At 41.0% G+C, this 23,081-nt stretch overlaps 1 protein-coding gene across 3 annotated transcripts; it reads right to left on the bottom strand.

Annotated features, from left to right (window-relative positions):
• Nucleotides 1–9,390: 9,390 nt before the first annotated feature.
• trpv4 (transient receptor potential cation channel, subfamily V, member 4) lies at nucleotides 9,391–22,055 on the bottom strand. Of its 3 annotated transcripts, XM_013913917.1 has the most exons (17): nucleotides 21,783–22,055; nucleotides 20,466–20,546; nucleotides 19,286–19,734; nucleotides 18,540–18,715; nucleotides 17,749–17,901; nucleotides 17,111–17,251; nucleotides 15,374–15,672; nucleotides 15,106–15,285; nucleotides 14,732–14,890; nucleotides 13,985–14,077; nucleotides 13,774–13,847; nucleotides 13,245–13,410; nucleotides 13,092–13,158; nucleotides 12,577–12,881; nucleotides 10,348–10,475; nucleotides 10,133–10,254; nucleotides 9,391–10,028 (listed from the first exon to the last, which is right to left on the bottom strand). In XM_013913917.1, the coding sequence occupies exons 2-17, from the start codon at nucleotides 20,472–20,474 to the stop codon at nucleotides 9,928–9,930; spliced, it is 2,622 nt and encodes an 873-aa protein (XP_013769371.1). In that variant the 5' UTR covers nucleotides 20,475–20,546; nucleotides 21,783–22,055; the 3' UTR covers nucleotides 9,391–9,927. The 3 variants fall into 3 exon arrangements, with proteins under 3 accessions (XP_013769371.1, XP_013769372.1, XP_013769375.1); XM_013913918.1 differs by lacking the exons at nucleotides 9,391–10,028; nucleotides 10,133–10,254; nucleotides 10,348–10,475 and adding an exon at nucleotides 11,888–12,091; XM_013913921.1 differs by lacking the exons at nucleotides 9,391–10,028; nucleotides 10,133–10,254; nucleotides 10,348–10,475 and adding an exon at nucleotides 12,193–12,228.
• Between the last annotated feature and the right edge of the window lie 1,026 nt (nucleotides 22,056–23,081).

Raw genomic sequence — 23,081 nt, 5'->3', positions numbered from 1 at the left:
TTATTTAAAAAGAAAACATTGCAAAAAAGAAAAAAAAACATTACAAGAAAAAGAATTGTTACAATGAAGAATGTGACTGGGAGGTTATCTGCATAACCTTACATGTATGTTAATGCGTGTATGTGGCTGAGTGCATGCGTGCGTGCTTTGTCTTTTTCTTTTTTAAATTTGTGTTCTTCAAAATCCTCAGACTTTTTTTTTTTTTCTTCTTCTCAAATTCTGTCATTACAAGATTTTTACCACCAAGACCGAAAGACTGAGTCACCGGTCCCATAAACATTATATCTGCATAATGTACGGGAGATGGTTTGCAAATTCAACCCCTCTTATTTAATTTTTATTTTCGGAGGCTTTCGATTTTCAGTGGAGCTAGAGAGCATTTTCTCACGTGACTCCTTTATGACTGTATTTACAGCACTACAGCCTCTTCATCTGTCAGGTGCTATCATCATGAGAAAGTGGTGGAAACAAATGGAGATCATATCTTCGGGGTGCTATTCACCCCTAATCCTGCAAACAAAAACAAATGAAAACAATCATGCCCTGTCCTCTGGCATCAGATGAAATGAGACTCAAAGCTCACTGCTTTTCATTGTCCATTTCAGCCCCTGGTTGGGATGCGTTTAGCCGAGGCCAGTCTTAACTTGATGATTCAGAGCAGTGAAATATTTATTATGACTGTGAGATTCCCTTGAATGTACTGCACTTAAATTACTGCGATGTTTTATTGCCTTGTGGGACTCAAGTGAAAGAGAAAAATTGGATCAGTGCAGCAGTCCTCTGGTCTTAAATTAGCATTTCTTTTGTCAGTCAAATTTGAGTAGTAAATTGAATTTATTAACTGCAGAGGAAGAAAGAACCAGAGCTTTGTTGTGGGGAAATACTGGCATTAGTCTAGATTTATGAAGTGCAATTATTATGACTGTATTAACATTTTTTTTCTCTGAGCTTACACCAAAAAAAATGTAAACTACAGTTGTCAATACATTCCCAATGTACCACATCCCTAATCCTTATCCATCTTTTGTTTTGAGGTGTAAAATAAATTTCTTTAAAAATTTATTCAGAAGCCACATTTCGGCTTTGAAGTCTGTGATTATTTTTTAACATGTGACCTCTAAAAGGCAGTGGGAAGCTTGGGATATTGTTACAGCAGCTCTGTGAGACCCAGAGTGGAATACGGTGTGTGACATCGCTCGGATAATGTGCTGTAATGATAAACGTAGTAGTAGCAGTGCATTTAGATCATCGTCTTTTAAATGTTTACACTTTGGCCATCCAAAGATACGGGACAGACAGCACTGCTGAAAAACATTAACCGTTAATACTGAAATGCGGCGGATATTTAAAAGAAGAAGAAGCATCGTTGTGATTTGATCTTTTCCCTTAATTATTAACGATGAACCTTAAATTTTGAGGTAATGGTGTTCGTAGGCATGCCACTGTATCTGAAAGCTGACAGAGATTCCAGTCTAAAGAGTACCAAGCCCCTTGGCTTAAATTTGCACAGTAAGCCTCTTTAACATTCCAGTGAAATTTTTCATGTTGTTTCAACAGCTTAATGCCCCAGCCGCGGTCTGATTCCAGCATATTTTCTGTCTTGTAGAAATATTTTGACAGATTTACAGATACATCCCTTCCCAAAATCCCTTCCGTTTGGCTTCGGCATCCAAGCATTAAACCCTGTCACATGATGTTGAAGTGAAGAGGAGACACTTGAGGCAGTGGAGCTTCTAGTGTCTGGCCTTTCCCACCAGTGGAGGTCTGAGGCACCAGGCCTCTCTACTAATGGGAATATTGGGTGACGTCTGGCTACAGGACACAGCCAGCAGAGAGTATTCATTCAGTCAAAGGGTTGAAATCAAACACCTTTCAAATAGTAAAGGATTTCCTCTTAGATACTGAGAGAAATCTGGCCATTTGAAGCCAACTTCAGCCGAATAAACAGCAAAAATCCACGTGAATACGATCATTTGTCATTTAGAAAAATACAAAGTTAAAAACAACAACAGTTTTATTTAGCGTAAGGTGACTCTGTGCCTTTGTGGCCATCGTTCATTATGTACAGGCTCCAAACTGTCTGTCCCCTTGGTCCTTTACACACATTAATGAGCTTCTATTGATGGGATGCATCTTATCCCTGGAACTGTGGTCCATTCCTCTGTTCCTGATTTGGACAATGGACGCTTAGCCCATATTAGGATAATAGAATTAAATTTCAAATAGATTTGTGCCTGGGCTGATCCAGCCATGGCTCACTCAGCTGCAGAGGCAGAGTGGCATATGGCATGTCATTATCTAAGCCCACCCTCCCCCTGTCCGGGGCCAACTGGGTTCAGCAGTGCTTAAACAAACTGAAGGTTAGGACTGGCTGGCTGGCGTTAAAGAGGAGGATAGAACGGTTTTCTGTGGGTGAGTGGGTGGGGGGAGGCTGCTAAATCACAGCCTCCGCGGCTTCTCTGAGGGCCTCAGCACTGGCACCTGGGCTCAGAGGCCTGCTTTAAAGGCTGGGCTGTGTTTGATCGAGGGGATTTGTTTTCTGTTGGATTATATATGGTTATATGGTTGTTCTCTGCCTGGGTGATGGGTCCTGTGCAATGTGACAGGTCTCAGCAAAAAAAAAACAAAAAAGGGGGGTTTGGAGAGAGGAAAGGATGTGGGCAAGGATTTGGGGGCCAGAGAAGCCTCGAAGCATCAGTAATCAGGATAATTGCCATATTCCTGGTGCCTGGTTGAAGCTTCCCCTATTTGGCTCTGCGGTCACATATCAGATTGAAGGCCAACTGAAATCACCTCTCTGGCTGAAAGACTTATTGAGCCTCAATCTGATTTTCCTAAGTAAAAAAAACAAACAAACAAAAACTTCACTTTAAACTTTTTAACACTTCAACAAATATTTTGTCCAGAAAATTATTAATGACACAGAAATCTCAGTCTGAATGAGGACATTTGGATCTGTAATTTATCGCTGTAGCAACAGACCGATATTGACTGTTAACACATTTTCAAGGGCAGAGAGATGCTCTCAAGGATGGCCCGAGGGCAGAACGAAGGTGAAATGACTTATGCTGGTTGTAAAAATCCCTTAGTAAATCCCAATAACTCCACAAGGACCTTTACCCAGTGTAAAGGTCTAGTTGCATATTATGCGCCTTAAATACTGCTGAGAAGAAAAGAGAGCAGACGGGGTCGTTCAAAGCAGGGTCAGCTCTTTCACTCTCGGAAGAGAGGGAACGGGAGGGGAGGGAAGGACAAAAAAAATATATAGGCAGCTGCTCACTCTGTAGAGTCTTGGCGCTGCTCTAATCTACAGATGACAGGAGGGGGAGAAGGCCCAAGCGCCCCCCCACCCCCTTACTTCCACAATGATTTGGTCAACCTCAGTCATGTCCCCTGGCTGCCCTTGGGCCCCTGGGGCTCTCATCTCAGAGTTCTTCCCAGCATCCCTCCTTAACGTTACATCCACAAGGCCATTCCTCTCCATTTGGCTCCTACCTAGCAAGAAAATACCTTAATCAATAGTTCAGTTGGTTTTGAGGAGGCTTGTATTGTTAATCCACCAGCCTTATTGCTGTATTGCACAATACCATTAAAAGATTTTTCTGTGTTTTGTCACAAACGTTGAGCACACTGCTGTCTCTTTAGTGCTGTCTGATAGAACTGGATGGGTCACATGTGAGCGCCGTAGAATTTAAATTTTGTTTTCAGCACCTGTTAAATGCACCGCAAGGTAAAAGATCAGCACAGATGAAGAAATAAATCAGGATCTTTATCCCAAAAGGCACAGCCTCGGAGCCCTTTTCTGAAAGGCAATGCAGCGGGGCATAATTCCAAGAGCGTTTTTATTTCTTCAGCGCCACAAGTATGTATGTTCAGCTGAGAAAGCTTATGGCCTCCAAATATTCATCTTGTTTACGCTGTGGGGATATTGCTGTATCCAATCAAAACTCAAAAGTCTGGGGATTTTGCTTATTTTCTTCCTGATTCCTTTCACTGTTTGTGAGGCTCTCCGAATGTTCCTGTGGACAAACAGGGCTGTTTTTCCCGAACGATCTCAAATGCACCAACGCTGCCAAAGTCTGAGGGTGCCGCAACCTTGAGAAAATAATATATATGGAAATGGGAAATCTATAAAGCATCTCTCTTATTGTTCTCCCTGCAGTGTTGTATTTATGTTTAAAAATGATTTTGTCTCCTCAGGATGAAAATATGTAAAGAATATCTTCCTTTTTTCTTTTTTGGAAAAATTATAATATATGAGACTCAGATTTTGAACTAAGAAGTCTGAATATTTAAAAGAAAAAAGAAAAAAGAAAAAAAGCTGTAAAATCCTTTAGTCGTGGGGTTTTCAACTTTTGAATGTGCCTACAGCCAAGCATCCCAGTGATTGCTTACCCTCTCCAGTTCTGCAATCTCCCCCTAATCTCCCCACAACCATCATCTTCAATTTGCTGAAACTGCCACTGTCCCTCCTCCATCCCAACGATCACAGTAGATATTTTGTCTGTTCTCCCTGCTTTTTGTCAATCTCAGGACTGAAATTTCTTTATTTTAAATGTAGATGGTTGGTTTTCTTTTGACCTCTCGTCTCTTATGTATTATTGTTTGACATAAGTAAATAAAGCAGATGACTTCTATGTCTGTCCTGTTATCCGCATTACTCCTTACTTTCATTCCTTCTTTCTTAAACAATTTTTAAAATCCCTGAAGAAGACCTTGCTGTAATGAAGATAAGCATATCAGTCTTAGGATTCACTTTGTGCATCACCGCCATATGCCGCGGCGTCAATCCTTTTCACCTTTACAGCAGTCTATTGCAGCATCGGTAAGGCCTCGCAGTTCATGACGCATGTGTGGTTTGTGCTTTTGTTGCCAGGCAAGCTTTGGGACACAAAGGAAACAGTAATTTAATAATGTGGGATTGCCTGATTTTTTTTCTTATGTTTTTGCTCTCAAGCAAAGACAAATGCAGGCTAAGTCACAGTATACACAAATTTTCAAAGTGAAAGCATCTCCTTTGATGGTTGGACACACAAGCTGCGGCATAATGAAAGAACAGACCTATAAAATAACCACTGAAAAATTCCCTCCAGTTAAAACACCAAAAACCATTTACACTTGTTTTTTTCACTATATTTAACTCCATCGCTTATATTATATAACAGTCTAATATCAACTCATCTATAGGAATTGTGTGTTGAGAATTTTCCAGCACTCGAAGTAACTCAGCATACACTTAATCTAAATGTTGAACAACACGGGTACCTTCAACACCTCAATATTGACACTTTTCTTCTCTTTTCTCTCCTCACTGCCAGCCTCTCCACCCACCTAAAACATCAGATAAGTCGTAGACTGATGAGCCAGCTGCCTCCACCAGAGCGTGTGGTAGTGGGAGACTGCACACTGATTTCATACACGCTCGCTCAGATAGAAAAAGAGCTCTGTGGAGCAGAAATGCTTCTCTTATTAGCAAAACTCATTCACCTGCACGCCACATTGAGTCCCTGGCAATTTCACAATAAATCATGAGAGATGCCTGTGGAGGCCGGGCAGCCGGCTGAAACTCTGCCATGGCCATGCCCTCGCCTGTCAGTTTAGACACTCTGAATCATTTCGGGTTCAGCGGCCTCGTTTCATCTTAGATGAACTGAAAGGTCATCTCACACGCCGCCTAACCAGTATGTTCCTGGCTCCTCCTCTTCATCGCCCGGTGCGTCAAGTGATTGCTCGCTACGTTTAGAAGCACCCCACTGCGGTGAAATATTTCACTGGGGATCATGGAAGGAATTATTTCGAAAAGACAATTAGCACTGGCTGAATACAGCAGAAAATGTGCTCCTGGAGTTATCTCTCAGGTCTGAGCCTGACATAATCTTCCCTTGTAGAGCGTCATTCAGTAACGATTTATCATCTCTTTTGCAATGAAAGTTGGAGAAATGATTAGTGGGAGTGTCACCAATATGAGCTTTCTTCTCTGTGCTGGTCTGCTGGACCTCAGGCAGACAATTAATGTTGTACTTTAAGTCATCAGACAGTCTGGGCTGTTGTTTGGTGATGAAAGAATGAGCTGGCCCAAGTCCAGTTCAGTATCCACTCATCAGCCTGAACACCTTAAAGCTTAACTGGCCAGACAATAGCGGAACAATTTGTTCTGCCAGTATCTAAGGTGGTTAGTTTACTTTAAACTTTGCTGAGACTGGCAACTTTTATTTTTTTGTGGTTACTAAATGAAGGGCAGTTACGACACGATCCTTCTTGGCTGTCACTTGGTTTGTTGAGACACATTTGTGGTAGCAAGCTTGCACATGCTGCAAGAGAGTGAGCCATTTTGTTAACAGTTCACACTTCCTGTGTAAGTGTGCGGTTCTAGAGTTGCTGACAATGACACTCGCAGGACCGAGTCCTGCCCTACTTAACAGGCTACAGAGAGGAGGGAAGGCCAAGTTGTTAGCAGCGCTAGGTGCTCACTGCTTAGATAAACCTGGAGGATTAGTGGCCCAGTTAAAGTTGGGCAAAGAGGATTAGCCTCTTCTCTGAGGTGGCGAGAGATTCCCTGTGTCCTTCAGCGCTGCTGGCCTCAGTGATCGAGGAGAGAGAGGAGAAGGACAAGAGGTGTCCAGTCAGGCTTTGGTTATCATTAGTGAGAATTGCCGTTCCAGCTCCTCTTTAAATAGGGAAAGGTGAGGTGTAACGATGAAATGTGAAAGGCAATGAACCAGTCCATAAATTGTTGCCAGCTTGTGCTTTCATTAGGAAGGCAAAAGCCCATAATCACTGGCCAGGTGTTTCCAAGGGCATCAATAAGACCTGAGGTCCAGTGGGAAAATATATTTCATTGGCGAACCGCATTCTGTTCACTTTACCATATGTTTTTATAACAGTTAGCCCTCACAATTGATTATTTACAGCTATAATTAAAATATACTATATATAGATGCCCTAGAGTCACAACGGTAGACATGGCTAACACTCTGTCAACTGGAATCTCAACTTGCAACAGCGGTAGAGGAATTTAGAGCTCTGCAGCCATCAGCAGGCCAGAGAAGGAACTGCAAGTGATGCAGATGAGGATTGCAGAGGTCAGGAATACTGCATGAGTTTATGAAAATTAAGGTTCATTTTGACTTTTGTATACATTTTATGTAATTTTAAAACACTGTAGATAATGCAGATCTTAGATTGTAGAATTGTATTTTTTTCATGGAAAGAAAGGGAATATTCTTTATAACTATTATGATACTAGCCTAACTACATATGCTCACTGGCCACTTTGTTAGGCACATATGTTCAATTGCTTATTAATGCAAATCAGTCAGTCACCTCCCGGCACCTCACTGCATTTAGACATGCAGACATGGTCAGGATGACCTGCTGAAGTTCAAACTGAGCATCTGAATGGGGAAGAAAGGTGCTTTAAGTGACTTTGAACATTGCATGGTTGTTGGTACCAGACGGGCTGGTCTGAGTATTTCAGAAACTGCTGATTCACCGGGATTAACCCACACAACCGTCTCTGGAGTTTAGAGAGAATGGAAAGAGAAAAAAGAAAATATCCACTGAGTGGCAGTTCTTTGGGTGAAAATGCCTTTTTGAAGTCAGAGATCAGAGGAGGCCAAACTGCTTCCTGCTGATAGCAAGGCAACACTATCTCAAATAACCACTCATTACAACCAAGCTATGCAGAATACCATCTCTGAATGTGCAACACGTCAAACCTTGACGCAGATGGGCTACAGCAGCAAAAGACCGCATTCTGTGCCACTCCTGTCAGCTTAAGAACAGGAAACCAAGGCTACAATTTGCACAGGCTCACCAAATTTGGACAAAAGAAGATTGCAAAAACAGATGAGTCTGAATTTATGCAGCAACCTTTGAATAGTAGGATAAGAGTTTACCATAAACAGCATGAACGCGTGGCTCCATCCTGCCTTGTATCAATGGTTCATGCTGATGCTGGTGATGTAATGGGGTGGGGATATATTCTTGGCATGCTTTGAACTCCTTATCATTGTTCAAACCTCATAATTTACCTTGGTATTGTTGCTGACCATCTGTATCCCTCTATGACCAAAGTGTACCCATCTTCTAATGGTTGCTTCCGGCGAGATAACGCACCATGTCATGAAGTTCAAATCATTTCAAACTGGTTTCTTGAGGATTAAAATGAGCTCACTATGCTACTGACTGCCTCCACAGTCACCAGATCTCAATCTAATAGAGAACCTTTGGGAGATTTGCATCATGGATGTGCGGCTGGCAAATCTGCAGCAGCTGTGTGATGCTATCATATCAACATGGACCAAAATCTCTGAAGATTACCTTGTTGAAACTGCGCATTAAAAATTAAGTCAGTTCTGAAGACATAAGAGGTCCAATCAGGTACTGGCAAGGTGTAACTAATAAAGTGGCTGGGGACTATCATTAAATGCAAACTAAACAACAGAAGTCATAAACTGATAGCAATTATTGGCACAGAAGAAAAGGAATCCTTTCAGCATTTCCTCAGATGGATTAAACCACATTAGACCGTCGTCTCACTCACTGTGGTCTAATGTCAGGTTTTATTTACCTTTGGGAGTAAAATAGCAACATGGATTTTTAATCATTCAAAACCTAACTGGAAAGTATTTTCTGTAGAAAAAGCACCCAAAAGACAAACAACATATAAAACACAGTCAGTGTTTACTGTTCTGTGCAGCAACGTACAAACAGTATAAAAATGAACAGTCATAGATTGGAAATGTAAACATAATGTGACTTTTAACAGTAATGAATAAGTGAAAAGGAAATGTACAGCCCATCAGCTGTTGTGTAATGCAGTAACACAAACAAGCAGTGTTTTTAAAAACAAGCTATATAGGGCAAGGAGCCAATTGCAATGAAAACACTGCAGCAAATAAGGGGAAGTACATAATGGAGGGACTGAGAGCTGATTATGCAAATACCCCAGCTGCAAAAGAACACGGAAGGCTATTGTCTCCCATTTGCATACTTGCTTGACAACTATAACCTGCTCATCATGCCCACCATGTTCAGAATAATGTCTCTGTATACGTGTAATAATGTAAATAGTGTTTCAGTCCAAATGACGGCTGTGTCTGCCTAAGCTGGAATTCCTAGCCTGAGATTGTCAAAGTTTGGAAACTATTTAATTAATATCATATAAAAATGGAAAGAAATAGACTTTCTATAATAGATGTGTCCTCTTTGCAGACACTGCTCCCCTACACTTTAGAAAATGAACATTTAAATCAGCATGTGGAGCGTAATTAAGAACACACGGGGGAGGACTTTGCAAAACACAGTAAGGAAATTAAAAGTGAAAAAGTTCTATTCTATAAGTCTATAAATATTTATTGATATGTTTTCATAAAGAAGTATCTCTTATTGTAAATATAGGTGCAAAGTTTTATTACTATCACAAAAAATGCAATAATATTGTAATTATGCTTCTGCTAGCCTGCTACGATTGTGTTTTGGAAAGTATATGGCACTGTAAATGCTGAAATATTCTCGCTTTCTTATATCCCTGAGTATTCTGACACTGATGTCTGAAAAGTGGAGGTACAGTACATTTTTGTGAGATTTTCCATTCTTATGTGACAAGTACAAAACAAATTACAGCTCCCTGCTTACAAAACACATTTTTTGTTATCCTTTTTTGGTCTCAGGGTTAGTTTCTAACAGCATTTAATGTCTTTAACTCGGCAATTCTTTATCCAGTGTCTCTGCATGTCGTCTGTCCTGTTACACAGAGTGTGCTGCTTTTATATTCGCGACAGCTTTTCTGAACAAAAGGCACAGGAGACGCGTGCAAATTAGTACACTTATTGGCCAAATCGTTCCCTGCAGAGTGATTTCACTGATGCTGATGGCTTTCTGCTGTCTCCTCATCACAAGGACAGCACTCATCATCTGCGGGAATCAGTGCCTGGGTGACAGCAGCTCCATCTCCACCGCGAGATCATGAGACTGAGAGCCTTTGCTCAACTCCACCGCCCGCGGGACCACTGTGGACCAGCGATCTAAGGCCGATAACAAGGAAGATGAAATGAATGTGTGGTCCAGATGAGTGTACATTGTATCTGTCTGTTTATTTAACCATGAGAATGCAACGAGAATCTCTCACCTCTCCTCAAAGCTCTAACGCCCTGCTGCAACCCGTTGGCTTGGATGGTATCACTCTTTCCCGGATCCTCGTTAATTATCGCCAGGTTCTGATTCCAGTGACACCAGTTAACCTCGTCCACCCTGATTACATAAAAGGACCCCATTAGCAATGAGATTTCTTAGTTGTAGCGCCGGCGCTGTTGAGTGGCACAGATTACGAATCAGACAGATCACCTGAAACACCAGCGCCGATCAGGTGTGCCATCATAGTTCTTCCCCACCGTCACCATCTCTCCAACTCGAAAAGACTTGCGAAGACAGACCGGGAACGAGCGCTCGATGTCCAAGATAGTCGTTGCCCACTGGGAGTACAAATTATGAAAAATATTTGAAGTAAACAGAAACTATCATAACAAAGCAGATTTTGAAATTCAGCAGTAAAGGTGTAACCACAAGGGCAGCTTAATTACTGGTGGTTGTAAATTAGGGAAATATAACACAACATTTTGTCAGTGCTCTTTTACAGTTAAATACTCACAGATTTGGAGCACTTTGCCACCAAAAATAACAACATGAACTGATCTCATAAGTTATAGCCTAAAAAAAGTACATTTGGGATCCCAGAAATGGGTCTTCTATCACTGTTAATTGTTCTTAAATGCTGGATTTACTTGTAGTAGATGCTGTCTGTTATTATTATCAACATTATTATTATTTGCTGCTTTTTGAGTTATATTTGTATTGACATATTGTGTCTAACCAGGGACAAGGTCTGCAAACTAGCGAACTCCTGCATCAGCTGCATTTTTGTTTAAAGCAATGTTAATATCTATTGTCCCTGTTTTATGTATAAATAAATATCAAGAAGTTCTTGATAGTTTGCCATTAAAAATTTGTACATGTTATTATCATTATGTCTAGAGAATAAATCTTTGGCAACTATATGCTTCACAAACTGAAGATTTCCACAGGATGAACTGCAGCCTGATCTCACTGATACGTTTGAGGGATGCTGCAGCCCTCTTAATCACAACATAGTCATATTCTGAACTCTGTCATCTATTTGATTCCACCAGTGTATGCCCATGCTACTGTGTCGTTTTATCCGTTTGTGCTGTTGGCATACTGATATGTTTAATCACAATGAGGAAAGTAACCAAATACGGGTGGCAGGTGTTCATACACTAAACATGGGTCATTTTAGGCCGTTGTTAGGTGGTTGTTATGCATGTATAATTCAACTTCTCTGGATATGAATGAGACGTTACTGTGTGAATTTAATACGATTCAGTGCTTTCATTAAGTGTTGTAGGTGCATTAAAGCCAAAAAACAGGTGTGAGCTTGTTGCTAGGTGGTTGCCAAGTAAAGTGATGGTGTAATAATATACACCATTTTCTGGATTTAAATATGACGTTAGTTTGGTGAAATGAAAAATGATACAATGGTCATATAAGGTGTTATAGGTGCCTAAATGCTAAAACAGGTTATTTTATCATCATCATCATCATCTTTATTTATAAAGCACTTTAAAAACAACCACAGCTGACACAAAGTGCTGTACTAAATTACTAAATAATACAATTACATTAGATAAAAATAAAAGTCAAATTAAAGAAGAAAAAAGGTAAAATAATTAACTAGTTAGTTAATAAACGGTTTAATTAAAAAAAACAAAAAAAACAACTAAGTCTCACTACGGTCAAAAGCCAAAGAATAAAAATGGGTTTTAAGACATGTTTTAAAAGTGGACAGTGAAGGGGCCGCTCTAATGTGCAAGGGCAAGTTTTTCCATAATTTAGGAGCAACAATAGAAAAGGTTCTGCCCCCTCTGAGCTTCCTCCTGGATCTCAGTACTTTGTTGTGTGTTCTCTTTTACGAGTTCCTGTTATGAGTTGTGCTGCGGGATTTTGAACCAGCTGCAGACGTGAGAGCAACGACTGACTGACCCCCACATAAAGTGAGCTACAGTAGTCCAAACTGGAAGAAATAATAAACAGGAAGAAGAAAAAAGCATTTTAGTCTGTTGCTAGGCAGATACTAGGCAACATGATGCTGTGCTAATAGCTGAGTTAGATAAGAACCTTCAGGGGCCTAAGATGCACCTGTGCTCAAGTCTGGTTGATCATGTAGGAGGAGCGGGCAGACAAAATAAAAAGAACAAAGACACAGACAGAGGTGCTTTGTATTACAGTAAGTTATGGTTCTATAATTTTAAATAATCATCATGCTCTTTAAAATAAAACTTGTCAGTAGACACTGAGACCACAAATGTGTTAGGAAAGTCAAAAATCCAGAGTGCAGGAAGTTTATTTTCTCATTGGCTTCTATGTAATCAAACTCGTTTATGCTAGCAGAAGCGTCGCCCCCTGCTGGCAGTTATAAGGCTTTCATTTCTTTTCCATTTAAATTATATGTTTAAATGAGCCTCGTTTTTCGTCGGCTTCCACAAACAACTGACTCACCTGAAGCTTCCAGATTTTTTTGCTCTCCTTGGAGACCTGACCCACTGTCTCCCCCATCAAAGCGATCAACATGTTGAGTAGCAGCACGAAGGTGAGAATGATGTAAGTAACTAACAGGATGAGAAAGACGACTGGATCCTGTGCACTGTAGATCATGTCCAGGTCTCCCATCCCAATGGTGAGCTTGAAGAGGTCCAGAAGGAAAGTGCTGAAAGTGTTATTGTCCCTGCACGCAGGGTAGGTTGTTTGGTCGGTTGGGCAACTACCGTTACACACTGGGCACACTGTCAGCAGAGATACCAAGGCTGTGGGATGGAAACAAAAGGCAGGTTGGCTAAGAGTCTGTGAGCACTTACATGAACATTAACCTGAGAGGCAAGTCCTACCAGTCTGATTATTATAAATATGATGCTACAGCCAGCAGAATGTGTGATTATCATAAGGATTGAAAGCAGTTACTAAAAGTGTGACGATTGTATAATTTTTTTCAAGGTGCTGTTGTCCCGGTAGCTTACCTGATGCAAAACCGATCATGAAGAGCACATACACCAGCAGAAACCTGAAAAGGTCCTTGATAAGAATCTAAGAAGAAAACAAATGTTAAGACACACACAAGCCTTTGGATGTCTTGCATTTTTTAAATTAGCTGTCCATTTTCACAGTCTAACCTTTTGTATCATGATGCTGTAGGTGCCCGTGAGCTTCAGGCCCCTGGTGAAGTAAAGTGTGTTCATCCAGCCCAGGGCGAGTGCAAACACCATGACAGAGACGTAGGCCTTAATGCCAGACAGGTAGAGAGCAGCTGTGACTATAATCAATACAGAGTAGATGAAGCTAGAGAGGACAGAGAATAACTTTGTCAGTAAACCAGTATCACTGGTGAATTGTGTAATACTGAAGTAGGGATGATGGCAGGAAGATACGACTGCTGGCATTTGGCATTTTAACAGAATGTATACATCACGGCTAATGATCTAAATCAACACAGTTCAGAGAGGATACTCGACATCCTCTGCTCTGTGTTTGGATCATGGGTTTAATTAAAGATTTAAAATATAAAACATGCCAGCGAGGAGGCTGACAAATTAATTAGATGACTCAATTAAAAGGATGCGAAATTTGCCTTGGGTAAAAGCCAGCAAACGATATAGCGGAGGTGAGGATCAGAGCCTGTGAGTACAGAGGATGGAGACTTACTACAGCAGTTGAAAGGATCCATCAATAAATAAAGACTTCACCCCAGGGCACTTTTTCAGGAAGAGGTCCTTAATCTGCAAAAAGAAAAAAAAGTGAGAGAAACATTTCCACAGTGACAACAACACTGCTGAACAGGCTGAAAGAGACTGGGAGAAAGCATCAACCGAGCGATGGTCAGAATATAACAAGAGGTCGGAGGGCACACACTAACATTTGTGAGGAAGAAGAAGATTCCTGATGCCAGTGTGACAATCTCCCCGGCCATCCGCCAGTAGTCAGACGATGTGGTACGTGGGTATGGAGGCTGGAAGGAAGAACATCTGAACATCTTAGCAAAACACACACGAAAAGCATCATATGCAGAATGTTTATAAGGAAAAAAGTGACTATGACCAAAAATTAAAGGATTAGTTTATCTTTTTGGAGGCCTATGTGGCTTCACTTCCTCGCTGAGAGTTGGATGAGAAGATTGCTATCAATCTTATATCTATCAGAATAAACCCCAAGCCTGCAGCTTTTATCTTAGTTTAGTATTAGCATGTAATCCCCCGTAAGATTTCAATTTGTCACATTTTACTCTGGAGTTTCACATTTCAAAGTTTGGATAGAGGTATGCTCACTGTTTCCCTCCTGCTTATGCTAAACAAAGATAACTGTCAGCTGCCTGTAGCTTAATATTTATTGTAAAGATATGAGAATGCCATCAATCTCCTTATCTGCCTCTTGGCAGGGAAGCAGATCCCCCGCACCCCCCAAAAAGTAAATATTCTTATAATGTAGAGCACTGAACTCCTGTTAGTGCAGAACTGAGCAAATATGGGACATAAAATTGCTGCTATAGCAGAGGATGCATTGTATTTTATACATGAGATAGAACATAAAATTAAATCCCTGCAATGATAAATGAAAATATTCAAGTGGTGTCTTGAAAAGTCATTTTCAGTCATTTCACACCTACCTTTCCATCTGTTGGTTGGTAATAAGCCACCAGGGTGAATATGATCATGGTGATGAGGTAGGAGAACACACTGATGTAAAAAGTGACAGCAGCAAACCTTTTCCATTTGGCCCTCAACAGCTCATTGATGGGCTCCACTGCCAGCATCTCATGGCGGTTCTGACAACAGAGGACCAAAAACATGATGCTAATAGATGTGATGAAAACATAAAAACATAAATAAATCCTGATATTTGTATAAGTATACAATGTGCCAGGTTTCCCGTGTATTTTTTATGCTTAGTTTAGATGTTTTAATAATCAAACGGTGGGCTCAAAAACCTTAATTTCAAGTTTTGAAAGAAAAAAACTAAGAAAATACTGTCTTTGTTTACCTCATTGTGACTGGTGTAGACAAGGATTTCCAGCACAGATGGCTCCTCGCCACATGTATCCAGTGAAGAGAGATCATAGAGGGAGGAGTACACTGGACCATAGGCCCAGTCCTTAAACTTACGGGACAGATGACGAACTTCCTCGTCTTTGATCTCACGTCGGATAATGTGTTGAAAAATCTGGAGGAACATGAACAAGGTGGCCTAAGCATCTTTGATCTGGACTTTCTATAATAAGTGAAAATGATGCTTAAAACATTTTATCTACCCCTATCTTGCCCAATCTGGCAGCCATCATGAGAGGCGACATGCCATCATTGTTCGGCACTGTCTCCAGGTTGCAGTCTGGGTAAAGCTTGGCAGTCTTGATTAACAGCAGGTCGTACATCTTTGTGAGGAAACGCGTGTTGTCCTTGGTGTTGTCTGCAATGTGCACCAGCGCGTGCAGCACCGTGTTTCCACGTGAATCCTGGCGTCGCAGGTCAGCTTTCTTGTGCGGATTCTCCGTCAGGTAGTGCACTATGTCAGGCTGGTTCGTGCAGGCAGCCAGAGAGAGAGGCAGCTCACCTGGGCAAACAGACAGAGAGTGTGTGTGTGTTCACTTAATTCTGAAATCACAGGAGATTATTAGGAAAGCTGCATTTCAGATTAAAAATAAGCAAACCAACAGGAGGGTTAATTAGGAACTATAGCTGGTGTCTGTATGTCCCTGCAAAGCATACAAAACATGGATCAAAGATCTGACTTAAATCCCCCCCTATGAAAACAGCACAATTAGCAGTTGTTTGAGGGAGGGGCGCAAAGGGGCCAGAGTGCCAAAAACAGCTGCTGAAAATGAGCCGTTGCCATGGGTGACAGATTACTTTGTCACCCCGCATAGAAACGCTCCTCTTCATGGATTTGCACGGGTGCATGCAGAGTGTTAGCGTGAGTCTAAATCCCATTAGCCATCAGCCCTGCCAGGTTCCTGTACACCTCACTGCAAAGCTCCGCAGCAAATTACTCACACTGTGCCCGGACACGCTGGGATTTGGGAATGACAGCCATGCTAAGTGCAAATAGAAATCATCCCCTGTTTGATGAGTAAGGAGTGTGATGCTCGATTGTGACCATACAGACAATTTTTTAATTTGGTTTGGGTAAAAAATACAATAAAATTTTTAAATAAAATTAAAAATAGAGCCCATAATGTAGCAAATCTACTTGTCTTTTGACGTTTTAGGAGAAAAACAATGTGCATCATTTATATTGTTCGATTGCAATTAAAAATGATAACATGTATATAAAGACATTTTTTTCTGGGTAAATGGGTAAATGTCACAGCTGATGTCAAACCTGTTATATACTGTCCCTTAGTAAAATCTGAACATTACCCAGCAGAGGGCAGTGTTGGGTTTACTTTACCGGCTCTGATGTAGTTCCCCTACTGCTGTTAGCAGGTCAATGAGGTGCTTTGCACCAGCAGAGGATGTTTACATTTCTCAAATGCGGGACACAGACACCTTTCACTGGATGCAGTCCTTGAACAGCTGACATAAGGTTCGTCTTTTCATGTGTTTTCAGAGCGTGACTAATGAAAGCTCCTCAATATGTCAAAAAAATCTGGGTAGAGGTAAAGGTGGAGCTCACCGCTGGACCACAGCAGTACCCTGAGTGTATTGGCTCTGCCAAAATGTCACTTCATTTCTCCATGGAAACAGCTGTTTATTTGCCAGAAAAATACTCCATGCGTTAACTACTTGATCTTGGCAGCTCCTGCGTTGCGCTGATGTGAATTCTGCATTGTAAAAAAGCTGAATAACCGCTTATGAGCAAAGCAGTGAGAGTGGAAATTGAAAATGTGACCGGTGAAGTCATACAAACCTCAAACAAACCTCCCAATTATATAAATATTATATGCATTTCCAGGACTCTGCATGTGTGGCTGACGGGGACTGGGAATAGGTGCGCTAAAAGTAGAAAAACAGAAGCACATAAGTTTTTATGTGCTTACAAAGGTCTTTACCAAAGTAGAAGTAACCACCCTCGTCTTTGGGCTGGAAGAAGCGTCCCCTCGCCTGGGCATGAACGTCAGCTCCCTTTTCCACCAGCAGCTTCACATACTGCTTACAGCGTCGTTCGATGGCAATGTGGAGCGCTGTCTGGCCTGAGAACGCCACCGAACCCAGCAGAAGAAATATTACGTTATGTCATATCACTGCTTTGTGTTAATTAAATCAATGTGGAGTAAGGGTTGGGTTTGTGGACAGGTTTTCAGGAGCTCAAAGTTTTAGTAACTGTCTTCTACAATATTTCCCAAAAGTGCAAAAAGGAGTAAAAGGTCAGAGGTTACACTGAGTGACCTAACAACTCATTTTTTGTCACAAGGTGCTACTGTCTCACAGCTAACAGTGTAAGGAGTGAAAGCCAAACAAATGGTGTCTGGACTGTAAACAGTTGTTGTTTACTTCACCATTTCTCCAATTCAGGGTTCCAAGACATTGCAAACATATTAACTATAAACACATTTTACCCTGCCAGCTGTAACTCAGGGCAAGAAGAAGGGACAGCAGCCCTATATACTAACCGCAAAATTCACATTAATTTAAAGCACAAATGCATTTTCTGCAACTGCATGCGGTCGTTTTGGGATTATTTTCATACCTCTGTAGTAGACGTCCCTGAAGGGCGTATTTATGAACTCTCTGAGACTCCCATTCTTCTCTGCTATGTCCACCAACACTGGGATGGTGTTGTTCTGACGGCCATAAAGGTTCATCAAAGCTTTTGGCAGACATGTCTTACCTGTGTATGGCTCTGGTAGAAAGAAAAAAGTTCACCAGAAAGAAAAAGAAAAGACTTTAATCCAGACATATTTTGTTTAGAAAGGGATTTTATTTCTTTATTTAATCTAATCTAAGTGTGATACAAAAGCTTCCAATACCCCTTTAGGCCTCCAGCATCCAAGGCTACCCCAATCCTATCAGATGTACTGTAGTACACCCCAGAACATGTACACGATAAATTAGCCCAAGTTTTGGGAAATAAATCAGTATTTGGGATTTACAGTAACAGGCTGTTAAAGACAGGGGTCAAACAAGCCCTTTTAAACAAGCTATTATGAGATTCTGAGCCTAAAAATAAAGCACTATTTAAACTCTCTCACAGAGGCCACAGTTTGCTGTGATTTCTCTCTGCTGCCTGACATAAAGCTCCTCAGACACACACAGGAAGCTTTGCACTGGGTCACACAAAGACTCTAACGTCATTCCACCTTTTCCTCTTAATATTGTCAGAGTCAAAACCAGATAGAGACAGGGAGAGGCGAGGAAGTGCAAAAGGTCAAAGGAGCCGGAGGACAAAGCTGAGCGCAGAGCTGACAAAACTTAAAAACCCCCAAAAAACATTAGAAAGAGTAGGAAACAAATATGAATCACCTGCATCTTAAAACGTACCTCTGAATTCCTCATCGGTTAACCTTTTGTTGTTACTTTGCAGGTACTGCAACAGGCCCTCGAGTTCCGCGGGGTCTCCACGTGACACACAGTCGAAGAGAAGCCAGCGGTTGAATACTTTCACGACTTTTGGAGGATCAGAGCTCTGGCTCTCGTCACAGGATGCCTCTGTTTTACTGAGATGACACAGAAACAGGATTTACGTTGCGTTACATGTTTCAACTGAACTGATGATCCAACAAGAGCAGGAACTCCCTGTGAACCAGTGAATTTTTAATATTTCACTGATAGAACATTAAGATTTTTTTTTACTTACAAACTATATAAACAATCAAACAGCCTTCACTGCTCCAATAAATAGACCTCTGTGCGTATGGGGCAGGTAGGGCAGTCGAACAGACAGCAGCCTTAATATTACCTCAGCGGCTGCAGGGGAAACAACAACATGCTCTCTGTTGGCTTTTAGGGACTGTGCTTCACACACAGTGTGTCTCTATGTGTTCAAACTGCACCACTTCATGTGGCACACCTCTGTCTGCAGAGTGGCCAATGTGGGAGGATTTTGTTTTTAATGACAAAACTTTTCCAAACTAGCCCTTTTGTCCACGGATAAAAATCCAGTATATTTTAACGACAGAAAGGTAAACGCCTAAGGCGAGATGTTTGAATCATTTGAATCATTTTCCATGTTTCCTGGAAGCACACAAGTGTTGCAGTTTGAGAACAGCTTAGATCTTTTCTCTCACCCTCTTGGGAGCTTCTTTCTGCGTCTCTTCTGGTTGCTTGAGCTTCCGTAGGTGCCATAGTCAAAGAGTGAGTCCATGGGTGCTTTCTTGGGAGCAGGAACCACATTTGACTCATATATGGTGGATTCCAGGAGGTCCATCGGGTTGGATATGCCCTTCTTGAAAGCACCGTGGAACTTCATCCGTAGGTACTGTCTGCTGTCTGCGGGGTGGCCCGGCTGGGCCGGCTCCAGAATTGACTCCTGACTCGAGTCCTGAGTTGCTGGGGATCCATCCTGGCTCTCGAACAGGTGTGAGAGCTCAGATAAAGGGAAGGCTCCATCACCCTCAGGCTGAGCAGCCTCACTGTCTCCCAAATCCACCGAGAGAGTGTCTCTGGTTGGTTCAGAGCTGATGGTGTTGGCCTTGGGCAAGGCAAGGTGCCGCCTTTTGAAGATAGCAGATCGCCCCTGGAATACAAATGATAAAAATATTGTGAGGAAGCAGCAGGTTCTTTAAATGTCACAAAGGTCTTGTTTAAAACAAAAAGATAAATATTAAATCTGTTTATTTATGTAGAAAAATAACTTTTTCTAATATATTAATAAAGAAAGTCCCAGCTAGAATATTTGATAAGGATCTTTGGTCATTTCATTATTACTATTATTTTATTTCAAGCTCTTGCTTACTATTACAAGAGAGAGAGCTGAGCTGTATTTAATTATAGTGGACCTGACCATTTTCTCAGGTCACATTAGGAAGGAGGATATAAGACACAAGCACAGTCTCCAGTGGTCACCATCGCAAAGCTGCTTGCTGAAGGGTAAAAGCCTTAGAAAGGCGTCAGTGACTCCCATTTATATGCTGTCTGTATGAAATGGTATTAGACATGCAATTTTAAAAAACAAGTTGGTAAAAATCCCAAGATACTGATCAATACGTTTAAAAAAAACCCAGATTAAATACTTTATATGGCATTTGCTGTGCAGGGTTAAATTAAACTGTAATATGCCAGTTTTATTTAACGCTGCACAGCAGTGCTTTTAACATTAGACAATATGATGAGCAAACTGCACTCAGCAACACATTATTCTGACTAAAGAGAAGATGTATTAAGACTGCAATTACCACAGTGGCACTTGAAATCCACATTTAAAGCGTAACGTAGATTTAACATCATGCATTTAGGAGTGCTCTGTACCTCATTCATCCCTTTTATCACAATGATGTGCCAAATTCCTCTTCGGGGGGAAACTGGAAATGATGCTGAAGCATGTGGGCGCTGTGCAGAGCAAAGAAAAGTAAGCATCAAGTGAAACAGTGGCACAAGAGTACAGACGAAACATCGGTATGTCCCTAGTGATACAACAAGAGTGTCTGTGTTTAGAGGAGGAATGTATGGAAAACTTTAAAAAAGGAGCAATGCCAACATCAGTACGAGTCTTGACTCCCATTGGTCGGTTGAGCGTGTTTTCTCTAGAAGGCAGAATCACACCACCTTCCTGTTTAACACGGGACATTTAGTAAATGAATGCTCTGAATGTTTTCCTATTACAGATGCGTATATTATGGTATCTCTACGCAAAACACATGCACACACACAGTACAGCTGCAGCATACTCTCACACTTTGTGCAGCATGGACTTTAAAAAAAACAAAAAACAGGTCTTTATGAATTTGCTCAAGACAGCCAACCAATCTAAGCCAAACTCTGCTGTAAAAGAAGCAATACAAACAAGAAACCCGGGGTCCCACTGAAGCAGGAGAAATGACTCACAGCCCCTTTTGACACACTGGATTATCATGCCTTTACACCTCAGTGGGCATTTGATGGTAAAAAGATAGGCATAACAAAAGGCTGGCCCTGATTATTAGAAGACTGAAACACGAAGAGCAAAGAGTGCTTTACTAAGGGTTTAGTGATAGGATGGGATCATAAAACATCAAGTTGATCCAAGGCTCATATCATCCATTAATGGGGTCGAGAAGTAGAAATTCACTTTTGAAAGTTTCTCAGTGTGAGTGACACTGAGGGTCCCCTCAGGGATGTGGGATTTCCTGCTTTGCCAGAGCTAACGTGACATTATCCAGAGCCACAGAGCGTGACGACTGTGCCAAACGAGCGCAGGAAAGAAGAGCAAGCAAAAGAACAAGATTAGAATTATGATTTTGAGTAAGTCGTTAGTTGAAATACATTTTAAGAGTTCGAAAGATAATAGCGTAAAAAATACAAACATCTCTTTTATATTTATTCATAAGTGAGAAAATAAAAGAACACGGGAAAATATTTTTATATTTTTAAAAGCACAAAAACGACGTTAAAAATAAATTATGACGAAAACTAATAAGAAGAATAATGAACATACAAATTCATATCACTTTTTCTATACTAAGGTATTTTTTAAAAGGTTTGTGCGCAACTCTCATTAATTATTCAGCTAACACAGATACAGTAAAAAAAATTTTTTTAAATTTCTTTAGCAGAAGAAGCCGTTAAAGAGTATGGCATATTCCTTACCTTCCTCTAACCAGTAAATCCAGTTTTCATTTTCTTAGAAATGTTTACAGCCTGCTCCGTAACTTTATCCCATAGAACGTTTGGACGTGTTTTCTCTGATCTACTGTGCGCTCCTTGAATGCATCTTCTGCTTTAATGCAACTCCAGGCATCCAGATGAAAGTGAATTACCTAAAACAGTTGCCCCAAAGTCTCACAGTACAACGGCCGCTTTCACAAACTTTGGGTGGGACAAAGTGACCACATCCTTGCCTCAAAGCAGGAGCCAACACGGAAGTTTTGAGGTGAAGTACCACGTGTGGCCGCCAGGTGTTGACTCCAATGCCGCTCGAGGCTGACTTCACTGAAGTCTCCGGATTTTTCCTGGAATTACAAAGACACCTGAGCACAATTTACATGCCATTACAAGCCACTATGGTGCACCAGGAATTTTCTCCTCTTCTTGTACCGCCATAAACAACAGTTCCGAGCTGACGTTATCTGTTTCCTTGTTTGTTTGTTTTATGTCTACAGTACCTCTCATTCTGTCATTACTGTGCAAAAGTCAGGAGTCATTCTTTATATTTTGGTTACAGTGAGCAAAAATATAAAGAATGGAGCCAGAATTCATGTCATTTTTTAAAAGTAGTTTTGAGCAATAGTTCTCCAGGCTTTCTGAAAGTCTTTTTAAAAAAATTCTTTGGACATTGGATGCTTTTTGAGTCCAGTCCTTGCACCATATCATTTTCACAGGTATGCTTTTTGTTTGTTAAGCCACTTAACACTGACCTATGACCCTTCCATGCATAAAAAAGACACCTAACTCAAGGGATCAACCAGTGTTTTGTTTGACAGCTTAGGAAAGAAACTATTTTAAATTCTATCTTTAGTCTCTTTGTTAATAGCAGCCTGTCACAAAACATATAATTTGTGCTGATTTACTCAGCTGAATCTATTGAAAATGTCAAGATAACACAGTTTGACAGGCACAAAATAGTATTTTTGCACTAACAAGGTGGTCTCAGTGAAAGGGTGGCTGTCAAGAAACCATTCTTATGGAAGGGAAAGAGAGAGAGAAAGGCTAAGGTATGCCAAATCATACAAGAACTGGACTGGGTAGGACTTGTGGAGTACTGAATTTCAATGTGAAATTTTTGGTTCAAATCATCGTTGTCAGAATATACGGAGGAGGTCAGGGGAGAGTGTCTACACCCATCTGTAAAACACAGAAAAACTTGGTGCGTTTCAGGCCGGGATGTTGTAATCTTGTCAAAACTGATGAATTATGAAAGCAAAAAAGTGCAGTCAGACTTTGATCCAC

The sequence above is a fragment of the Pundamilia nyererei genome, unplaced genomic scaffold (assembly GCF_000239375.1).
Source record: "Pundamilia nyererei isolate P.nyererei 1_Seehausen unplaced genomic scaffold, PunNye1.0 scaffold00006, whole genome shotgun sequence".
Classification (NCBI taxonomy): domain Eukaryota; kingdom Metazoa; phylum Chordata; class Actinopteri; order Cichliformes; family Cichlidae; genus Pundamilia; species Pundamilia nyererei.
The sequence above is the reverse complement of the archived record's forward strand: the minus strand, read 5'-3'. Positions and strand labels throughout refer to the sequence as shown.

Excerpts from the sequence above, each read along its gene's own strand:
- trpv4 (XM_013913917.1), bottom strand. Across the intron at positions 15,286-15,373 it reads CCAGATTGGGCAAGATAGGG|ATTTTTCAACACATTATCCG; the intron begins GTAGATAAAATG and ends ATGTTCCTCCAG. Across the intron at positions 13,411-13,773 it reads GGATCCTTTCAACTGCTGTA|CTTCATCTACTCTGTATTGA; the intron begins GTAAGTCTCCAT and ends TGTCCTCTCTAG.